Here is a 19,970-nt window from a genome sequence, read left to right on the forward strand (position 1 = left end):
TGCTGCTGGGCTATTACTATTACTGGTGCTGGGAGAAAGCAGATGTTCACTGTGGGGAAACTGTAACTGCCTACCTTCAACACCTCCTTGGGAGGAGCTGTTTTCCAGAAGCAGCTGCTGCCTCTCCTGAGATACCAGGACACTGACTGAAGACAGTACCCAGTCTGGTCTTCCAAAACTATCTGTAGATGTCATCCATGAGCAGCTTGAGGTGATGATACAAGAGATTTCTGTCATGAGAAGCAAAAGTTTTCATTCAGGCTTTCTCCAGTTCAAGTAGCAGGCCTATGTAGGGGCATAAATGAGCAGATCTATGGTGTATGGAGTCTCTCTCAAGAAATGAAAGACTAGAATGGAAAAGAGAAAGCTTCTTATGCAATAACAACAAAGAATCTCTTCCAGAGCAGGTGAAGGAACATACCTGAGAGAAAAACAACTGCAAATTCTTGGCAGATGTAAATCAGCATCTTCCCACCAGTATCAACAGTGAATTTATATTAGTGGATGGTCAACCCCCAGATACAAGGGCTGTTTCAAAGATAACGCCTCATATTTTATACTGTTGGCCCACAAAGCCAGATGGGGATGTTGGTGGTATGGCAATAGAGGTTGAACCTTCCCACCAATGTTCTGTTACTTTTTATCACTGTATGATAGATGGCAGCAGAGGGGCAGTCTGACAAAATGGCGTCTGACACAGAAACGCGTATGAAGCAAAAGTACGTAATTGAAATCCTCCACAGAGAAAAAAAATCACAGCCATTGACATTCATCGATACTTGCTGAAGTTATGGAGGCCAAACAGTGAATATGAGCACAGGGAGGCAATGGGTAATACGCTTCGGTAGTGGCAGCAGTAACTGTACATCAGCTCCATTGGTGCAGATAGTTACAAGTGCAGCGTGCCAGCTTTGACAACAGTGCATAGTTAATGGTGTTGAATATCTTGAAAAATAGCATTTTGTAGCTGAGAATTTGCTCTATCAAATAGTGTTACTGTGCTCTTTGTGTCTATTGTAAGTTTCCATGGAAATAAACTGGAGGCATTATTTTGGAGCAACCTAAGTACATAACATTCTGAATGAGAATAATACCTACTGCAGCAAGGATATTGAAACTGTAAGGATTTAGCATTTTAACTGAGAGGAACAAAGGAAGCCCTAAGATCTTAAGCAGAATAGCTGAGCAAAACAAGCTTTATATATATATTTTTTCTTTTCTTTATTTTCCCCCAGCATTCTACTTTTCTCCAGCAAGATAGACAAGAATGCCCTCCTAAGAACTCCAGAGTCCATTCAAGCACTAAGAACACTAGATCATCCTGGCCAGAATTTTTCATAATCAGCATATTATAAACCAGACAAGTAATTCACTGTTCTCTCATCAATCTAATACAAGCTCCTTGAAGAGACATTAGCTGTACAAAGCTCTCCCACACAGAATGGAGCTGAATAGATACAGTAAGCTGATATTAACTTGCACAATATTTATTTTCAGTAGTAATAATAATATTACAGTAATAACTTGAGGACCCACAGGCCATATGAGAAACTGTAAGAGTGAATATTCATATTTGGGATCCTGTCATTCAGAGGGTATTCATACCCTGTACTCACAAATTACACAGTTTTATCTCTTTGTTGCTGTACTACGTGGAAGAAAAGAAGGTAGGAATTAAGAATAGAATTAAGGTCAGGAATATAACAATGATAGGCTGTTGCACAGGCAACCCAAATGGGACAGAAGAAAATAAAAAGAGCCTCCAGAGGATTTGTGATACTCTAACTTTCAGGGGAAAAAAAAAAAACCAAACAAACATAATGAAACCTGCCATGGAAAAAAAGCATCTTCTTGAATACAAAAGACAAAGTAGACAAGTTTGCCTAATTTTTAAATTTAACTGTAACCATGTTTACACACACCATCGAGCATGCAGAATTTAGAGAAATATGAATGTTATGGAGTTACATATCACTGTGGCTTGGAACAGGCTGTATCTCCCACCTCCTCTGTATCAAGAAAGACACACACTTGCTGTAATGAGTCCAACACAGGCCCATAAATATTGTTGAGGGAGTGGACCATTTATGAAGAGAGGCTGACTGAGTGGGATTGTTCGGCACAGAGAAGGCTCATGGGAGCTTTTTGCCAATGTATATAAACACCTAATGGGAGTGAACAGAGAGGAAGCCAGACTATTCTCACTATTGCCCACTGCAGGAAAAAAAAAGGCAATTGACACAAAGTAAAAAAAAAAAACAACAGGAAATTCAATCAGAACATAAGAAAATACCTGAGAGTGGTAAAGCACTGGAAACGTGCTGCACATTTAAGTTGTACATTTGCCATCTCATAGGTACTGAAAGCCTAATGGGGTCATAGGCAACTTGCTTTCAGTGACCCTTCCTGAGCAAGTGGATTGGACTAGGTGACCTGAAGAGGTCTTCCTAAGTGATTATTTCACTAAATGGAAAGTCATCCCTTCAGTTTCCACATTTCCACACCACTGATGACAACTGGTTCCTTTCTCTTGAGTGCTCATGAAATGTGGCATTTATCCTGGCAACGCAGTAAGACCAAATACATCCTACCTATCTCACAAGCATTTTTGTTCAGCTCACTGTTCTTTAAAAACTCCTAGAAAACTGAAAACTCCAATTGGAAAAAACCTTCATTTGGTGTCAAGAAAGCTACTTCATTCTGTGGTTGCTATAGCTCTACTAAATAGCTTTTGTTTAAAAGAACTCCTTAGCCCAAATCTGGTGTATTACACTGTGATGATATAGAAGATTTTTATTTTATTTTATTTTAATAATGAAGTAAAGAATTCCCCTAAGGTTGCACTGGTCTTTCAGCGTCACTGTGCTATTTCCAGCCAGGAACTCAGTGCTGCTTTCTGAAGGATCCTTGTGACTGCCAGCATCTCACTTGCACCTGGATTTTGATGTAGATATAAGGCGAATGTAAAGAAGAGGACTTGTGGTACCTGGTTCAGAAGGCTGACGAAATGACACCATCCTATTTCTTATCAGGGAGAACTCCTCAGGTGGATTTGGTGTAGAAGAGTTTACTTCATGTGATCCAGAACAGGAGACAACTACTATAACAAAACAAAAACAACAGGAGAAGAATTTCATGTTTCTACACAAAACTATACTCTCATACTGTTAAACATGAACACAGACTTATCAAAGCCTCATTGTATCAATCCACACTCATCACAATGTACAGAGGTAATACTGTCCAAAACAGTCTGCCACTTCTACAACAAAATATTTTATTTACTATTATGCTCTTTGGAATTCTTTATCTATCCTTTTTATCAGTATAAAACTCCTAAATAGACACTGTGTTCCAGTACTGCCTGTGTTGTAGCCACTGCACAGCTGAATAGCAGGCCCATGGCTGCCTGCCAGCAACTATATATTTTATTCTGGAAACACATTAACTAACATTAATGAAACCTTTGCATTAGTCACATATCCAGAAAACATCTCTTCCTACTGCCATGTACAAAGGCTGGGACTTGCAAAGGAATCAGGTAATTTCCTTGTAGCTGATATCTAGTAATATGTAGCTTCCTCAATACAGTTCTTATTAATCTACTTCCATTACTCTATCTCACAAATCCCTTTGTCATATAAATAAAAAAAACCCTTCCTTGATAATTACGGTATTTGATCATATTATGACATCAATATATATGCATTTGTGCATTTTTATTCATATCAAATCTTAGAGTTCTGCTCTAAAGTTTGGTTGAGTTGGAAAAAAAAGATCAAAATCTCAGAAAATATGAAAGGCATGAACATGCATCCCACAGGGAGTAAAACACTACAAAACGTTTCATATTATGAGAATTACATCTTTTATTATAGCATAAAGACAGCTGCTTGTCAGTCTTCACGTGCTGCTGAGGAAAGGACAGTTAGAGCAGCCATCAAGCTGCAGCAAATCAGTAGAAGGACAGAGTATCTTAAGTTGGAAGGGACCCACGAAGACCATCTACAGTCTGACTTCTGACTCCACACAGGATCAACCAAATTCAAACTTTATGTCCAAGAGTGTTGTCCAAACTCTCCTTGAACTCCAGCAGCTTGGTGTAACAATCATTGCCCTAGGGTAGCCTACGCCTACCTCCCCCATCCTCTGGGGAAAAATCTTTTCTAGTCCCCCAACCCAACTCTCCCTGATGCAGCTCCACACTGTTCTCCCAGGTCCTATTGCTATTACCAGAGAGCAGGAATCAGTGCCTGCCCCTCCACTCCTTTCACGAGGAAGCTGCTCACAGAAATATGCATTCACCCATTTATTTTCTCATTACAAAAGATTCCTGGCTTCTAAGAAGCAGAAGAAAGCTCAGTGATGAACACATGCATAAGATCTGGAAAGTAGTTTTATAATATTCCAGTCTATTTACATTTCAATTACTTGCATGCTCATTCAGCCTCTCTGTACTGAAGATCTATCAGATAAAGTCACTAACAGAAACTTTACTTCACTTTTCTGTGAAACTAAGAGTTCCAGAGGTGCTTCCAAGCGTATCCTCTCATCATGCTTGTCTGCAATCTTATATGACATGAATGTCAACATTAAACAAATAATAAGGACCATTTCGTATAACGAGCTGATTTCTCTGTCTTCATCAGCAAAAGGCAATGATTTAAGTGATAGGAAATCAAAGATGAAGAGGAAATCTGTTATAGGAAATAGGTTAAGCCTCCCATTAAGGAGCATAAAATGATCAGAGAGAAACAGTAAATATAACAGTACTCAGTTGTCACCGCAAAAAATACGGGATCTCTTAACAGCGTAGCACAAATCCATCGCTTTTTCTGTAATAGAACACCAGAAAACCAGAAGCCTCCAGCACTCAGAAAGTAATTCCATTTCTTTCAGTATCTTACAGAAAATGCATTCAGGCACCTGCAGGGCTGAAATTTTTCCTGAATCCTGATGCTACTTTGCAGAAGAAAAGAAAACTACAGAAAACTCTTCTGGAACTCAAGATGGGAAGCCAACTCCAGTTCAGCCCATCTTTCTGCCAAAATAGGAACTTCATTTAGAGCATTTTGTAGCATTTTCTCCCTGCAATATCAAAATAGCAACTCAATATTTCTCACTACTTCTCTTAGGAAATGAGTTAATGTACAGACTAATAGATCTGACTGTCAGGGAAGTCAGACTAGACAATGAGAAGACTCTGTGTCTACTATCTATCCTTGTATTTTTTCAATTATTCCTAAACCTTCCATCTTCCGTTCAATAAATATTCTCCCTCCTTCATGAGTATTTACAACTTCAAGCTGTTAACCTTTCACCTTGAAAACGTCACTGTGATCTCCTGCTGTCTGCTGTTAAACTCTTTATTCTTTGCTCATCAGTTGGTCCATGTGCCTTGCTTACCTCATTGCTCTCTGTATTCTGCTCAGTTACATTGCAGTAGTGATCAAAAAGAGGAGCAAGACGACAAAATGCTGTTTCACCAAAGCTGATTATAAGAAGCAATATCTTGGGATCTTCTTACAGCCCTCTCAATTTCCCAAGATTGTTGCTCAAAGGCAAACGTCAGTGCACACTAATCTCATGTGATACAGAATGGCCATTCAGCTCTCTCCTGAGATCTCCTTGTTTATCTGTGATACAATCTCATCAGCCATTTTGGTCAAAAAAATTCTTCTTAGCTGATTTTCCACTGTGACATCAAATCTCTCCCTGGCACATTTCATTTCAGAAAAGGCATTTCCACCCTTTCCATCTTCATTCTTTGCCTTTCAGATACACGGTTTTACTCTGGCAAGTTGTACTCTGACTTATTGCTTCATATCTTAGTCTTTATGCTATCAGCAGATTATCAATACAGTTTTCAGTATCAAGTGTTATCAATGTAAGTATGTGACTGAAAATAGAACGCCCTACATTCACACCATGACTTCTCTCAAACTTGAGAATTCATTTAAAAATGATGTTACAACAAAACATCTTTTCAAATAAGATGTTTTGATAGACAAGCAATTATAGACTTTTTTCTAGCTGTCTCATATCAAGTGTCCTGATATTTTTATTCATGTGCTGATGTCAAGGCAGCAGTCTTTACACTATGTAGTCACATACTTCACACGAGTAGAGAGTTTATCAGTACATACAACTAAACCCAGCACATTCCACTTATCCTTTTTTAAATACTAATGCAACATAAACTTTCTTCCAATTCTCTGGAATTTCTTCAGCTACTCAACACTTCTGTCTTTTAAAAATCTGCAGCCAATTTTCTCAAAATTCTTGAACGCAAGCTGTCTTGACCAGTTGTTCTACAAACTGAGCACTTTATCAACTGCCTTTCCACAAATCTGTATTTGTTACGGAACCTCTTTCATCACTAGTATGTGATAATTACGCATCTGTGATGATTAAGCATCAATTTTTTGGTTTTTTTTTCTTTCCTAGATAAGACATGCTTACCAAACCCATTTTGCCTCTGTAGCTGATTACCCTACACCACGTCTATGACTAATTAATACCATTGCTAAGATGTTTTTGCTACTAGTGCACTTGAAAACCTTTTTAAACTTCCTAACTCTATTGCTAGCTCCTTCTATCATTAAGCCTTCCTCTTCCAAACTTCTTTTTAATACAAGCAAAACCCCTTTTTTCCTTATTATTATTTATGTATCAGAAGATCCTCCCCTTTCAACTACGGGTTTGCAGCTTTCTAGCCATTTACACATATAACTCAATTACTATCCATATTTTTCTCTTCACAACCTCTCATTCAATCGAGTTACTGTGACTTTGTTTTAAACTTCAGAAGATTTGCATTTTCTGGAAGTATCCAGATACAGCAGCTTAGAAATTATTTAGGCAGTAAAGTTCATTTATTTGAATAAATATGTCCAGGTACATATCAGACTTCTCCAGATATTATTCTGTTTGCAAAGAAAAGTTTCAAGCTTCAATCACTTTCACTAGGGTAATACCTGGCTTTATTTCTGAGCTTAGTTCTTAGCTCAGCTCTCTGTTTACAGACAATAGATCTAACACAATATGCTAATATGTGATACAGTGTTTCCCATACAGATAAAGCAATCTACTCAATAGCCACCAAGAAATCTCATGTTGGAGAACAAAGATCTCCAGTTTGAAGACTTCACCCCCACACATTAAGAACTTCTTTCTCTTCTTACACACGACAGGTTAGTCAGCATTTCATCCAAGTCTCAAATTGGATTTGGAAGTCTACAGCAGTCATCAGCAAGCACATAAACATTTATTTTAAGTATTAATTTATCTTTTGGACTTCAAGATCATCTGGTACAATGGCTGTGAAAAGAGGAAACACCATTTTTGCAATGTACTGTTATTTCCAACCTATTTCTGTCTTTCGATTTCAGCCACAGGAATTCTCCCTTCTACTCAGAGGAATTTCATCTTATCAGCACTTCAGTTTAGAAATGAATAATTTTGCGTCAGCTCCACTTGTTTATTAGTCAGCTTCATCACAATGGCAAGTGGGCAAATAAAGAACCCCTCTTTCAGTCCTTCGAGCCTTCATTAATTTTATTCTCAACATCTTGACTCTCTTCTAAACAAATTCTTTTTATTCTTCACCTTTCCATCAATATCTACACATTTATTGCTAATTTAATATCAATCATAGTAGCCTGCATATCAGATCTAAAACGTTGCTTCCCCTTTAAAAAGCTAGAGGCCAGTCACACCATACAGCCTCTTTTCCTCAAAGAATATGGATTTGTGAAACCTATGTCTGTAAGTCTTATACAACATATCTGACTAGCAGAATATTCACAGTATTTATTTAGTTTTATTTACTTTCTGCATCATTTCACACGCAGAACATGAACAGCATATAAGATTGTATCTTGAATATCCTTCTTCTTCGGAACCATTACAAGATTTCTAACATTATTTACATTCAGTGGAACTAAAATGAGCTATTTATGCTGGTATGGACTATCCCTGGTAACTCTATGCTTATTTACTTCAGAAAACCCGCTCAGCTATTGTAATCCCATCTGGTATCCTATCCTCACATGACAGAACACCACCTCCTCACTCTCCTGCACAATGCTGACAAGAATCTTTCCTGAGGGGTGGAAGGTGGATCAATCTGAAGAGCTTTTTATAACTGGGAACCGAGTAACTCCCTGCTATAATGCTCACTTGGAATATCAAAGATCATCTTCAGTTTCCACGACATACAGACCAACAGGCATTTACAAAGTACAAAATTCCCGTAGTGCTCCTTCCTGCTGTTCACAGTATGCCTGCTTCCTGCCTGCCCCTCGTTACACAAAATGTTGCTTTGTCTCTCATTCCCTCACTTACTCTATTCAGTCACTCAGCGGCCAGTTCCTTTCCTGAACGGTGATGTATTCTGAATCATGTTCTCTCCAGTGCTCTGCGGAGCATGCACTCACCCTTTCAAACCCCAGAATTTTGTTTCTAATAAAACCTCTAAAGCTGCACTTAAAAATAAATAAACAAATAAATAAACAAATAAATATTACAATAATTAAAAAAGAATCATTTAAGCTCAAGCACATAGTAGTACACTACAGGTTGCCACCACTGCACGACAGCTACTAGACAGAACACACACAGAAAAAGTTTCGCCCACGTCACCTATATTTTTCTTCTAAGATCTACCAGTTAGATGCACTCAAGATAGACGTCTTGGGTCCTGCTCTTGATACTACTGCCCTTACTTGGCATGTTGCCCTTGGATAGCGACTTGCTAGTTGAGATTTATGCCATTTTCAGTGTACATGTACATCTACTGAAATAGATCTGAATGACTATTTTAATTACAGTTGAGAAATAGCATGCCAAAAATGTTTCCTGAAATCCAAAAATATGCCATCCACTGAGTCCTTCTAATCTACTAATTGTGTAGTGTATATATGTGCATACTCATGCCTGCATATATTGTCACATTAACTTAGAAAGTGCTCTTTTTATAGCACAGCTGTTCATTACGCATATGTCTATTTTTATAATAGTAGCTCCTTATTACTCACGGATAATAAGGGTAAGGTTCTGCATTGAGTTTCACCTCTATTAAAGCTTCCAGGAAGGATATATATACACCACCTAAAGCAACCAGAAGTTTTTCAAGGACCTTTGTGATAACTGTATAGAGCTGCTCCATTTAGCTTTACCATTTCTATTACTTACTTTCTCTTCTCTCTTTAGAGCTGGATTATTGCTATCAGAAAAGGCATCCATTCCATTTCTGCTTGTGAATAGACATGATACTGAGGGTTAACAGATAGTACCAGCAGTTGTGAATAAGAGATGTCTGTATGACCTTAAGCTTCTGTTGTTCTTGGTAGAATTAAATCAGTCTAAGCTATAGCCTTACATTTGAAAATTGACCATTCCTGGGGTGATGGCTCATTTTCTCCTCTTGCTTCTCTATATACATTAATGGGAAAAAAAGACATTTAAAACAAATTAAGAGAGGCATGTGTTTTTCTCACAGGGAATAGAGAGCTTCTTAGTTTAGAAAAAACTGTCCAAAACAGTAAGGAAAAAAAAAATCATAGAATACTTTGAGTTGGAAGGCACCTTTAAAGGCCATCTAGTCCATCTCCCCTGAAATGAACAGGAACATCCACAGCTAGATCAGGTTGCCCAGGGCCTGATCCAGCCTTGCCTTAAAAGTCTCCAGGGATGGGGCATCCACCACATCCTAAGTGTTCAATGAATCAGAAAGTAAAAAATATTGATTATCCTTTTAAACATTTCATTTTCTTTTCAAACCTTTAAAATGCTTTTTTTTTCTTTCATTCCAGCTTTAAAACTACTGTATATTAATTCATAAAGAAAACTTTCTCATTGAAAAACGCTGAAAGACTAGCCTAGAAAACGTCACTGATCTAATTTATAGCTTGGCCACTCAAACATTTTCATTATCAAAACCAGAACAATGACAAGCTGTGGGAAGGGAAAAGATGCAAGCTTTTCAAGCTGACTTTGTCATTATAGGAAAGGAACATGAAAATGGACCTAAAGATACTTATTTTAAAACAAACTGCCGAAGAAGCAGCCTTCGTCATAAGGTAGCTTAGTTTGGGTGACTGGTTTATATTGGATACACATCTGAGGTGGATAAAATTGATGTGTCCAACTCCAATATATGGTTTTATGCAGTCCAGAAAGTAACCTGGAAGGAATACCCAACATTTTGCTTTCCAAGCGAACAGCACTATAAGGTGTTGCGCTCTTGGGCATAAATTAAGAGGAAGAAATATCATTGTCATATTCCTTCAGAACAACACTTGCAGAGATTTTCAGTTACAGCTTAAGAGGAGATATATGCATGATTCCACATGTACAAATGTGACAGGTGTAATTAGTCACAAGGGAAGGTGAGGGAAGATGTATAGACACAGAGTGAGTTAGAAAGAAGCAGCAAGAAATACTTCAAAAGACTAACAGTAGCCTCATTCTCTCATAATGACCATAAAATCCTAGGCAGTAACTATTTCTTACGCTACAATTTCATGTGAGAATGCCAGTTCCATTCATTAAGAGAAAATAGTAATATATTCCAGGTATTTACATGGAAACTAAGAGTGTTTTGTTGAGGTTAGAATGTGTCATATTTACTCAATAATCTGCCCAGAGTTCAAAGTTTTTAACGTTAACAGTAAAATGGTTTAATACTTAGCTGAAGGAAAGTATTTCAGTGCTATCAAAACAGACTTGCTATTCAAATGACTCATTTGGATTGAGTCAAAGCATAAACTGGGAAGAAATTCAGTTTGTGAAAAATGTGAAGGTTTTGAATCTTCAAGATAATTACAAGCAAAACAAAATTTCTAAAATCACTATTTCCTATGAGACTTAGTTTTTTCCTAAGACTTCCTAAGAGTACTTAGTTTTCAATGTACTCATATGCTAAAAGACCAAAAAAATCTGTCTGTGAACTACCCAGAGGTAGCAATAAAACTAAGCAAAAGAGGAATGGGAGACATAATTGCTAGAGTTGCCCTCTAGCAGATGCTCAGCTATCAGCTACAGCACGCCTCTGTGTTTTGCTGGCTCTGGCAGGAGGTCTGTGGTCCTACCCTTCAGCTCCCATGGCATGGCATGGCATGGCACCGCAGCAATCGACAGGAAAAGGGAAACTGCATGCAAGCAAGAAAGTAATGGAAATATAATTTTCAGATCCACATTTTGATTGAATTATTACAATGAATGTGGAATTGACCCCATTGAATTCAATTTCATAAAATTATTTTCAATTGCTGAATTTTACACAACATAAATAAAGCAAACAAAAATTACTCTGAGCTGCCCCTGAGCTCCCTTGATCTTTGAGGCTACTTAACGTTCCTCTCCTTCCTTGTTTTACTAGGAAGAGCCTTAGGAATGCTCTAAATGTATGCACTGCTCCAAGAATCCCTCAGGGGTTGCTCTGCTCCAGAGGCTGTCCAAGGACAAAGACACATTTTCTGCACCTCTTTTTCTTTGATCTACTTTTGACACAAGGATGACTGCCAACAGCTCTTTATTATCTAAGAATTCTCCCCTTTGGGAACTTAACCCTTACAGAACAGTGTAAATCAGCCGGCTCTAAATATATCCCATACAGCATTTGAAGCAGTTTTGTGAGACACGCTCCTTCCTCTGTTAACTTTTCTCAGAGTGAGCCATGTAAGAGGCATCAGAACAGAGCAGTAACGCTTCGCTTGTGTGTCCAGCACAGACACTGATCAGGAGCTGGGCTCTCATGCCCACTCTGCCAGTAGCCAGCTGAGTCACACGTAGAAAAACACATGTGATGGGACCAACTTCCTGTGGAAAGTGCTGTAAGCAAAATGAAGGGAAATTGTGATGTGAAGGCAAGCCTGGTTCTTGCCCCTCCCGGCTCACACGCAGGAGCAGCAGGAGCTATCGGAGCCAACACTGACTTCCTTCTCCAGGACTCTTGGCTGTAGAATCCTACAGGCTTTTCTCCAATATTCAGTTTCTGAATGAATCTCCTGAGAGATTTATGGAGGGATTAAAAACTAATCCATGTGTGGCAGATAATTCCATGCTTTCGCGGTTTCATGTCATAAACAATGTCACCTCCTCCCTTCACTACAAGCTACCCAAATCCACTCTGCTGAAGAGCTCAACTACCGTGGATTCTGCAACACTGAGAGGATACTGAGAACAGAAGTGAAATTCCTAAAATCTCATATGCTCTCCTACTGTCAAAACCTCAAGGTGCAAACTGCATGCAGAGTGCTTCTCAACACAGTTTTGCCCTGAAGAGAGTTGTGCACTGTGTCCTCAAACAAACAAAATCATCTGCGCAACAGACTGACAGACATCAAATGAATGTATGCATTTTCCACATCTAATACTGAAAAAATGCTCAGGTATCACATTAAATACAGGACATATAAAACAACCAGCTCGATATGTACAACTGTTTCTAAGATGTGTCAGTAACACAAGTAAAAGAAAAAAAATGGAACTTTGAGAAAACACATTTCAAGCTGAAAAAAGTGTTAAACCAACTATAAAATGGACAGTCTAATGCATATTATTTCATCTTTAAAGAGTAACTGCCCATTTCATTTGATCAAGCCAGTGTTTAAAAAGTTTATGATTTCCTGCTACTGAACATGCTGCATTTTTTCTAAATCATAAAATCCTTGCTGTGAGATTAATAGTAAATAATAGTATTTAACACTGTGAATTTTCTCTTACTCTTATTTTCTCCAACAACCTCACTAACGAATGACTGCTTTATTAAGAAGATCGGATTGTCCTTGTCTTCACCTATCCTCTTTAAATCAGGCTCTGCACTCAATTTCCTTTTAATGTAAAACAACGAAGGAAGAAGAGCTATGCCATCCCTTTAGAAATAAGAGAAATCCATTAAAAAGAAAACTCATAGGTGTCACAGATTCATCATTTCAGGGAAAAAAAAAAGTCCACAAGAAACTGACCTCACCCCAAAAATAACTTTTGAAAACAATAACAGCAAAACAAACAAAACCAGCTACAACTTCAGCAGAGGAGGATAGGGAAGATGGAGAGGCACCAGATACTTCATTTTTTCCTAGGAGAGTTTGTGGAAAATGCTGTTACATTGTTACTTGTGTGAGGACACACAGAGCTAATTAGTTATTTATAATGTTGTGATGTTACATGGGAAGTCTTTATCAAGAAGGCAAAAATTCTTGCAGCATGAGAAGTTCACAACCATTGTACTCCTGTTGAATGTTGCAATAATGCAGTACTACATGTACTAACGTTGAAATAGGCTGGCATCAGAAGCGCCAGGTGTGATTTAAAGTACTGATCTGAGTATGGAAGTGTAAGAATGTGGCCCAAATCTCTTGCTTTAACGCAGTACAAATACTTTTGCAATAGTAAAAAGCATCAAGAGGAAGAGTAGGTAACAAGGCTCAGTTTGTAGAGTGTCAGTTACTCACTAGAACCATGATGCTCCTGATTGTTCTTGTTCTGATGCTGGTATAGATCTGTTCAGAAACAGTACCTGTTATTAACAAGCTGCTACTATTAACTTTTCTTCTTGAGTTTCAGTGCTATAACATAGCAAAACACTGTAAACTACGTTTATGGCTATACCTCTCACTCTGAAAGATCCAAAGATATCCAAAAGGTAATTTCAAATATACTGTGCTATGAAGCACATTTGGAGAAATTGCAAGTAATTTGACATGACAGTTATTGCAACGTACCATTCATCACTTACCAGTTCAGGCTAACAGAAAAGAATACAATAATTACTGCCTATGCTTAATGTCTTTACACCTAAGGACAAATGAACTGGGGAAGAGTTAAAATATTAACTCTGGGAAACCAGAGCACTGGGAAACCACAACAGCAAAACTTCACCAAGAATGTCAACAAATTACTCAGCTGGCAGAAATGAACATCCAAAATTCATGGTGATGGACAACAGCAAACTTTAGCAGGTAGCAGCTGCACAACTCACGTGAAAAGCAGGTGTCTGGAATCCCTTAAAAGAAGGTACAGAGCCAAAAAATCCCAAGTAAGATCAAGAAGCAAGCAGATTTTTGTTTGCAACGTAGCATCTAGAATGCAAAATACATTGTGATATGTGGTGATTGAGACAGCCAGTCTGCAACTGCCAAAGAAAATCCCCGTCAGCAGGGGATGAAGCCCCCAGCTGAGCTGGAAGGGGTTAGGAACAAGGAACTGTGCGAACACAAAATGTGCAGATAGTTGTTGGCACAAACTTTGACTGAGGCAGACTGCTACATGCTGCTTTGTCAGGTCCCTTTCCTGGTATCCTATCTTGATGACCCCATCCTGCATTCTACAAAAGTGACTGTGGTAGTCTGAGTGATAACATATTTGCATTGTTTTAAAGAGAAAGAAATAAAAACACGAATCGGTAGGACTAGTTGTTACTCTCTTTCATCTCAGAGGCTTGCTATCTAAGACTGGGACAAACTTTGGCCTTTTCTCAGCTCTTTCATGAAATTTTCTCCGTCATCTCAGCTAGATTCGCTGGCAAGCTTCCTGCTCTTTCTCATAACAGCACCAACAGGAACTTGAGTATAATACCTGACTTTAAAATGCTTCACAAAGGTACAGCAGCAATGTTAGCCCTTTTTGCCAATACAGAGAGACAGATGGGAAAGATAGAATATACGGAGAGTATTAAAGCTCAGGGAAAGAAAGAAGTGGCTAAGGAAGAACTTGTTATCCAAACGTTTGTTTCCATAACCAGGAGAGGAATGTGAAAAACAACCAGTGTTTCTGTTTTATTTATTTTTTCCCTTTCTCCTCCTCGGTCACCCTCATGTGAAAATCAATCTGGGTTTTATGATTTCAAAGGACAATATCTGGTACAAAAGGAAAGATGCCTTCCCCATTTGAGTTGTAATTTAATATTATGATAATGTTTTCTTTTAATGAAAGAGAGGAGAGTGTTTATTTGAAAGTTGGCTGCTGGCCACCTCTTTTGAAGCTATGTGAGGCTGTGGTTTCTTCAAGTCGTATCAAACATCTTCTATGAAACTCAAGCAGGGAAGACAACGTGCCCAACAGGCAGGCCTTTGAATGTACAAGAGAAAAAGCTTATTTCTCTGAACAAAATAAGCAAAGGTAGAAGAAGAACATACATAAGTATGAAATGTAATCAGTGACTGAAATCTAGAAAGTTTTTGTTCCCACGTATGAGGTAAGATTTTATATTGCAAAATAATACTATAGAAAATGTAAACAGCTTTTCTACTGCATATCCTCCTTACTTCTTGCTCTTTTCCACCCCAAAGAATTGATCTGCTCTTCCCAAAGGTACAGAGACTACAACACTTCCTTACATGAAATAATGTCTTCTCCCTATGGCAGATACGTTCTAGCCTGGGACATGTTACTCTAGTGCTGAGAAAATGATATACTGTTAACAGGAATCTTGTAGAAAACGCATCTGCATATGAAATAAATATACCCAGGACCAGTATTCTAGGTATAAATAACCTTTCTTTTCTTTGCAAAGTCACGACTAAAGGCATTCCTCAATTCACTGAACACAGTGTGCTAAAAATGCTCCCCCAGGAGTACAAAAGGAGAGCAAATACACAAGATACGGCCTTTCTAGATCATATGAGAGTGTCTTTCAACTTTACATCTGGTTGTGAAAGTTTGGTTTTGGCCGTAAATAGATAAATAGATAAAAGCTACTAAAGCTACTTGGCTTGAAAAATGCAGTTATTTTTGTTAAAAGGAAGGATATACCTTTTATCACATTCTTCAGTAGATGAGTTGGTTCTTTCTTTGGGACACTGCCTGTAATTTGTGTTGCTAATATCCATCACATGTCAACAGGCTGAAAAGATATCTACCCCTCCCAATAAAACAGCCCTTGTTCTGCTCACATTCCCTGAAGGCATAATACTTTTGACTGATTGCTCTTCTCTTTTCCTTTTTTTTCTGCACATTTTTAAAGTGTCTCTGCAATCCTTGTATGCACCAAACAACAACGTTAGTTCTCTTTCCCAACACATGTGCATGAAAAGCCACTGCTTTATGCATTAGGCTGAGAAAACCTTCAATCAAGCTGGCAAAACCTTATAAAGGTTTACTCCTTAATTAGTTGTTTGCTTTTCCCAAAAAATAGGGGAAAGGCAGCAGGTAACTATTTTGTAAGGAGGACAGGAAAAGGTAGCAGATGTGGCAAAAGAAAGGAATAGACTCAACTCCATACCCTGTATCTTCTCAAAAAGATATCCTCTCCCACCTAGCTGGCAAGCTCTGTTCTTGTGAATCAGCAGAGACAACACAATGACCATAAAGATGTCCTGCAGCTTGTGATGGAGCGGTTTCTGAACATCTATTTCATGTATGAATTACGTGGGAACATTAGACAGACTAGAAACACAGGGGGCCCTTGCCTTGACACAAACATGGAAAGTCAGAACCTGTAAGTATCAGTAAGAATTCACTGACAATAACAGTGAGCTGCTTTGTTGGCTTTTGCAGTTCAACACAAAAGCTGAGACTGAGCAGACTGTATTCTGCCCATACCTCTTCTGTCATTCCCAGTGGTACAGTTACTTGAGTCTGAAGAGGAAAAAAGCAGATAATTGAATGTCCAATTGAACTTACAGCTTATGATAAGGAAATCAGCAAATACCGTAATAAATAAATAAATACATACATACAAACATAAAACAAAGCACATCTCATCTTTTCGCCGTTACGCCATTAGATGAAACATCTATGGAAAATGTCATTTATTGGAGCTAGAATCTAACCCATCTCTTTGTCTTGAAGTCAGTTTAATACTTGAACTACGTGCTACTTTGACTTACTTCACTTCCTCACCAGTAAGACCGACACCACAGTTTGCTTGGAAAATTTATAAACAGCATTTTCAAAATCAAACCAAGTGATTTCTTTTCAGCATAGTCCATTAAAGAGGCATAACCTTAGCATGGTGGATACTGTTATTTCAGCCATTCATAAATGATTTCAGGGATTTAAAAAGATCAAGCTAGTGAAAGGAACAAAGGTCATTACATTTTGCTGCTCCCACAAGCATTTGAGCATGCGTTAAGTTATCCATTTTGGTTTGATACTCATGTAATACTGCAGCAATATTCACGATACAGCTCAAATCAAGCCATCATTCAATGATAAACCACCTTTGTAGGTGGAACGATGTAACTGGCACATGGAAAAGAGACCAAATAATCCTTGATTATTGACATTTGATCTTGATCTGAAAAATTCATAAGATAGTTCCCATCGCCACAGATTTGAGAGTTTCTTGTCACATTCAGCTCTTGCATTTCTTGCTTTTCCAGCACTGGTAGCACAGGGTGAATGTTCTGGGGTGACTTCCCATTGAAATGTTCATGGCAGAAATGCGTGGGATTGTTAGGCTGTACTCAATAACACAAGGGATCCAATTGGTCCTATAGTCCTATTTCTTGCAGCATTCTGAGATGCTCAAGTGAATAGGCTGTCATCTGTAAGTCATACACTGAATTACTCCAGGCCTTAGCAGCATAATTACTCAAGTTCAAGTAGCTTTGCATGAACACCAAATCATCTGAAGTACCCTGAAGAAATGGGGCTGCAAGGACGCTTCACCATCAGTGACACCGCGTTTTTCAAGAGCGTTCTGGATATTCTCAAACATTGAGATATATTGAGTGTCAATGAGTGATACATTGTGAATCAAATATTAAGATACATTGAGACACAAGTGTCAACATATCCCTCCTCTGCCCCCCCGCTGTGTGTAGATACTTCATACCCTTTCTGAAGAATTTTCATGCATATAAGCCTTCCAACCCTCTACTGAACTGTTGTTTCCCATGTGCAGTTTGACACTACTGCAACCTCCTCTCTGTTCTAGCTCCAAGGTACTCTCTATTCACTCACAACCGCTTTAGGAGTAACCAACTTACACTGAAGAAGCCTGTTAAATATAAAAGCATTTGAGCTCCAGCAGGTCTCTGAATACTTGAATTTGATGCATCGTTTTGAACTCTCTCATCGTGCTTCAGTGAAGCTAGGTGCTGGTTCTTTATGTGTTTCTGCTTTTTGTATCTCTATGGACATTTCTGCTAACTCAGCTCATAGCATAGTAAGGATCTGGTTTCATGGGCATGAGCTGATACATCAAAGAGACTTGCTGAAATAAGCCACTAGTAGTTTGTGGATTATTACCTGTTTTTAGTTCATTTTGGATCCCATAATGAGTAAATTGTGACTTACAGGGTGATATTTCACTGCTGCTTGAAGTATGCAATATGTGATAACAAAGATTTTAATTAAAAGAGAGGGAAATATCTTTCAAATACAAAAGCTAAATTACATTTCTTATTCAGGGTTTCTGAATTTGAAAGAACCAAGAATATACAAAGCCAAGATCTATGCACTCTGCATAGACATTATTTCTAAAAATCAGAAAGGAATTACTAAGAGCAAACCAATATATTATTACATCTAAACTAGTTCAATTTCTCTAACCTAATTCACATATAAATATAGCCAAAGTCTAGGTGACAAAGACTTGTGATCAATAAATCAAATGGATTAACGGTGATGTCTTAATCAGATTCTGAAACCATGAAATGAATCCATCAGCTAATCAAGTCAAATCATGAGTTTAACACAAGGAGAATTACTTTTCATCAATCCTCTGCCAAAAGATTTAAAGTGATGGCTATTTGTCTTTGATCTGAAGCTGCACTTCAGTTTATTGCATGCCAGCCAGTCATGGATTTACATCAGAATTGTCTCCTCTTTGGCCAGCCTAGGTGAGATGAATCCATACAGTAGGTTCTGTTTGAACATGAGGAAAATAAACTTATTTTGAGGGTGACAAAGCGCTGGAACAAGTTTCTCAGAGAGATTGTGGACTCTCCTTTTTTGGAGATATTCAAAACCTGCCTGGACTCTTTCCTGTGTAATCTACTCTTGGGAACCTGCTTTAGTAGGGATGCTGGCCTAAGTGATTTCCAGCTCCTATGATTCAGCGCTGCAGGACTGAACTATTATACTGACATAGCCAATAAGTGTCTTCGCTTCCCAGCCACTCCAAAGTGAACTGGAGATTCCTTCCTGTTCAACAGGACTGAGAAACCATGAGAACAAGTCTCTTTTAAAATGCACTCCGTAGGGCTGAACAGCAGACAGTTTTGAGGATGCTCTTTTCTCCTTCCCTTGGTTAATAGACAGTATAAGCAGCATTAACTGCATTCTAAATGATCCCTGAATCTCTGAAGCTGTAAGTCACTGATTTTCCATTCTGTAAGTCACCATTTTCCATTCTCAACACAAACAGCACCATAGCAACTCTTAAAAAAAAGTGAGAAACAACAACAACAAATACTAATTTTCACAAATCTCTTAACCACTGGTCTGGTCACTGAGAAAATTAGTGAGATACAGAAAGACTCATCAGAACTACCTGAGAAGAAAGCCTTGTCTGGACTAACTGAGAAAAGACGTTGCCCTCAATTTTTTCAGTAAGTGTATTTTTATTTATGAAAATGTAAGTTTATCCAGATGCATTTGGATTGGAATTATTCTGATTCAACTGCACATAAATTGGAATAACACCTAATAAAAGGAAATCTTTCCTGCCTATTTCAAGTAAACTAACACTCACTGGCTAACACAAATAGGAATTTAATGTAGTTTCCTGAATTGGCTACATATTTCTTAACTCAACATTTGCCTACAATAGCAACAGCTATACTGACAGAAGTTAAAAGCTTTGGCTGCTGCTGCTTCTTTTTTTTTTCCTCTCTCAGTAATAAGCTGCACAATGAAGCAGAGATGTGAGATTTCTAACTGCATACTATATTATGTCTTCATATCAGTCGGCCAGTTACATCAAATATCCTCCTGAACTTCTACATCAGATCACGTGTTTCTCATGGAGCCATTTTCTACAGAGACTAGTACAGCTGGAAACAACTTTATTTCTA

At 38.2% G+C, this 19,970-nt stretch overlaps 1 protein-coding gene across 1 annotated transcript in view; it reads right to left on the reverse strand.

Annotated features, from left to right (window-relative positions):
* Positions 1-19,970, reverse strand: part of LTK (leukocyte receptor tyrosine kinase) — a 137,865-nt gene that overhangs the window by 44,185 nt on the left and 73,710 nt on the right. Inside the window, exons 4-5 of the mRNA XM_042862392.1 lie at positions 2,987-3,100; positions 75-230 (exon numbers count right to left, since the gene is read on the reverse strand). Of these exons, the coding sequence (XP_042718326.1) occupies positions 75-230; positions 2,987-3,100 (270 nt within the window). The remainder of the gene's footprint in view (positions 1-74; positions 231-2,986; positions 3,101-19,970) is intronic.

This window comes from Lagopus leucura, unplaced genomic scaffold (genome assembly GCF_019238085.1).
Source record: "Lagopus leucura isolate 7727_CA_CO unplaced genomic scaffold, USGS_WTPT01 Super-Scaffold_1, whole genome shotgun sequence".
Taxonomy (NCBI): domain Eukaryota; kingdom Metazoa; phylum Chordata; class Aves; order Galliformes; family Phasianidae; genus Lagopus; species Lagopus leucura.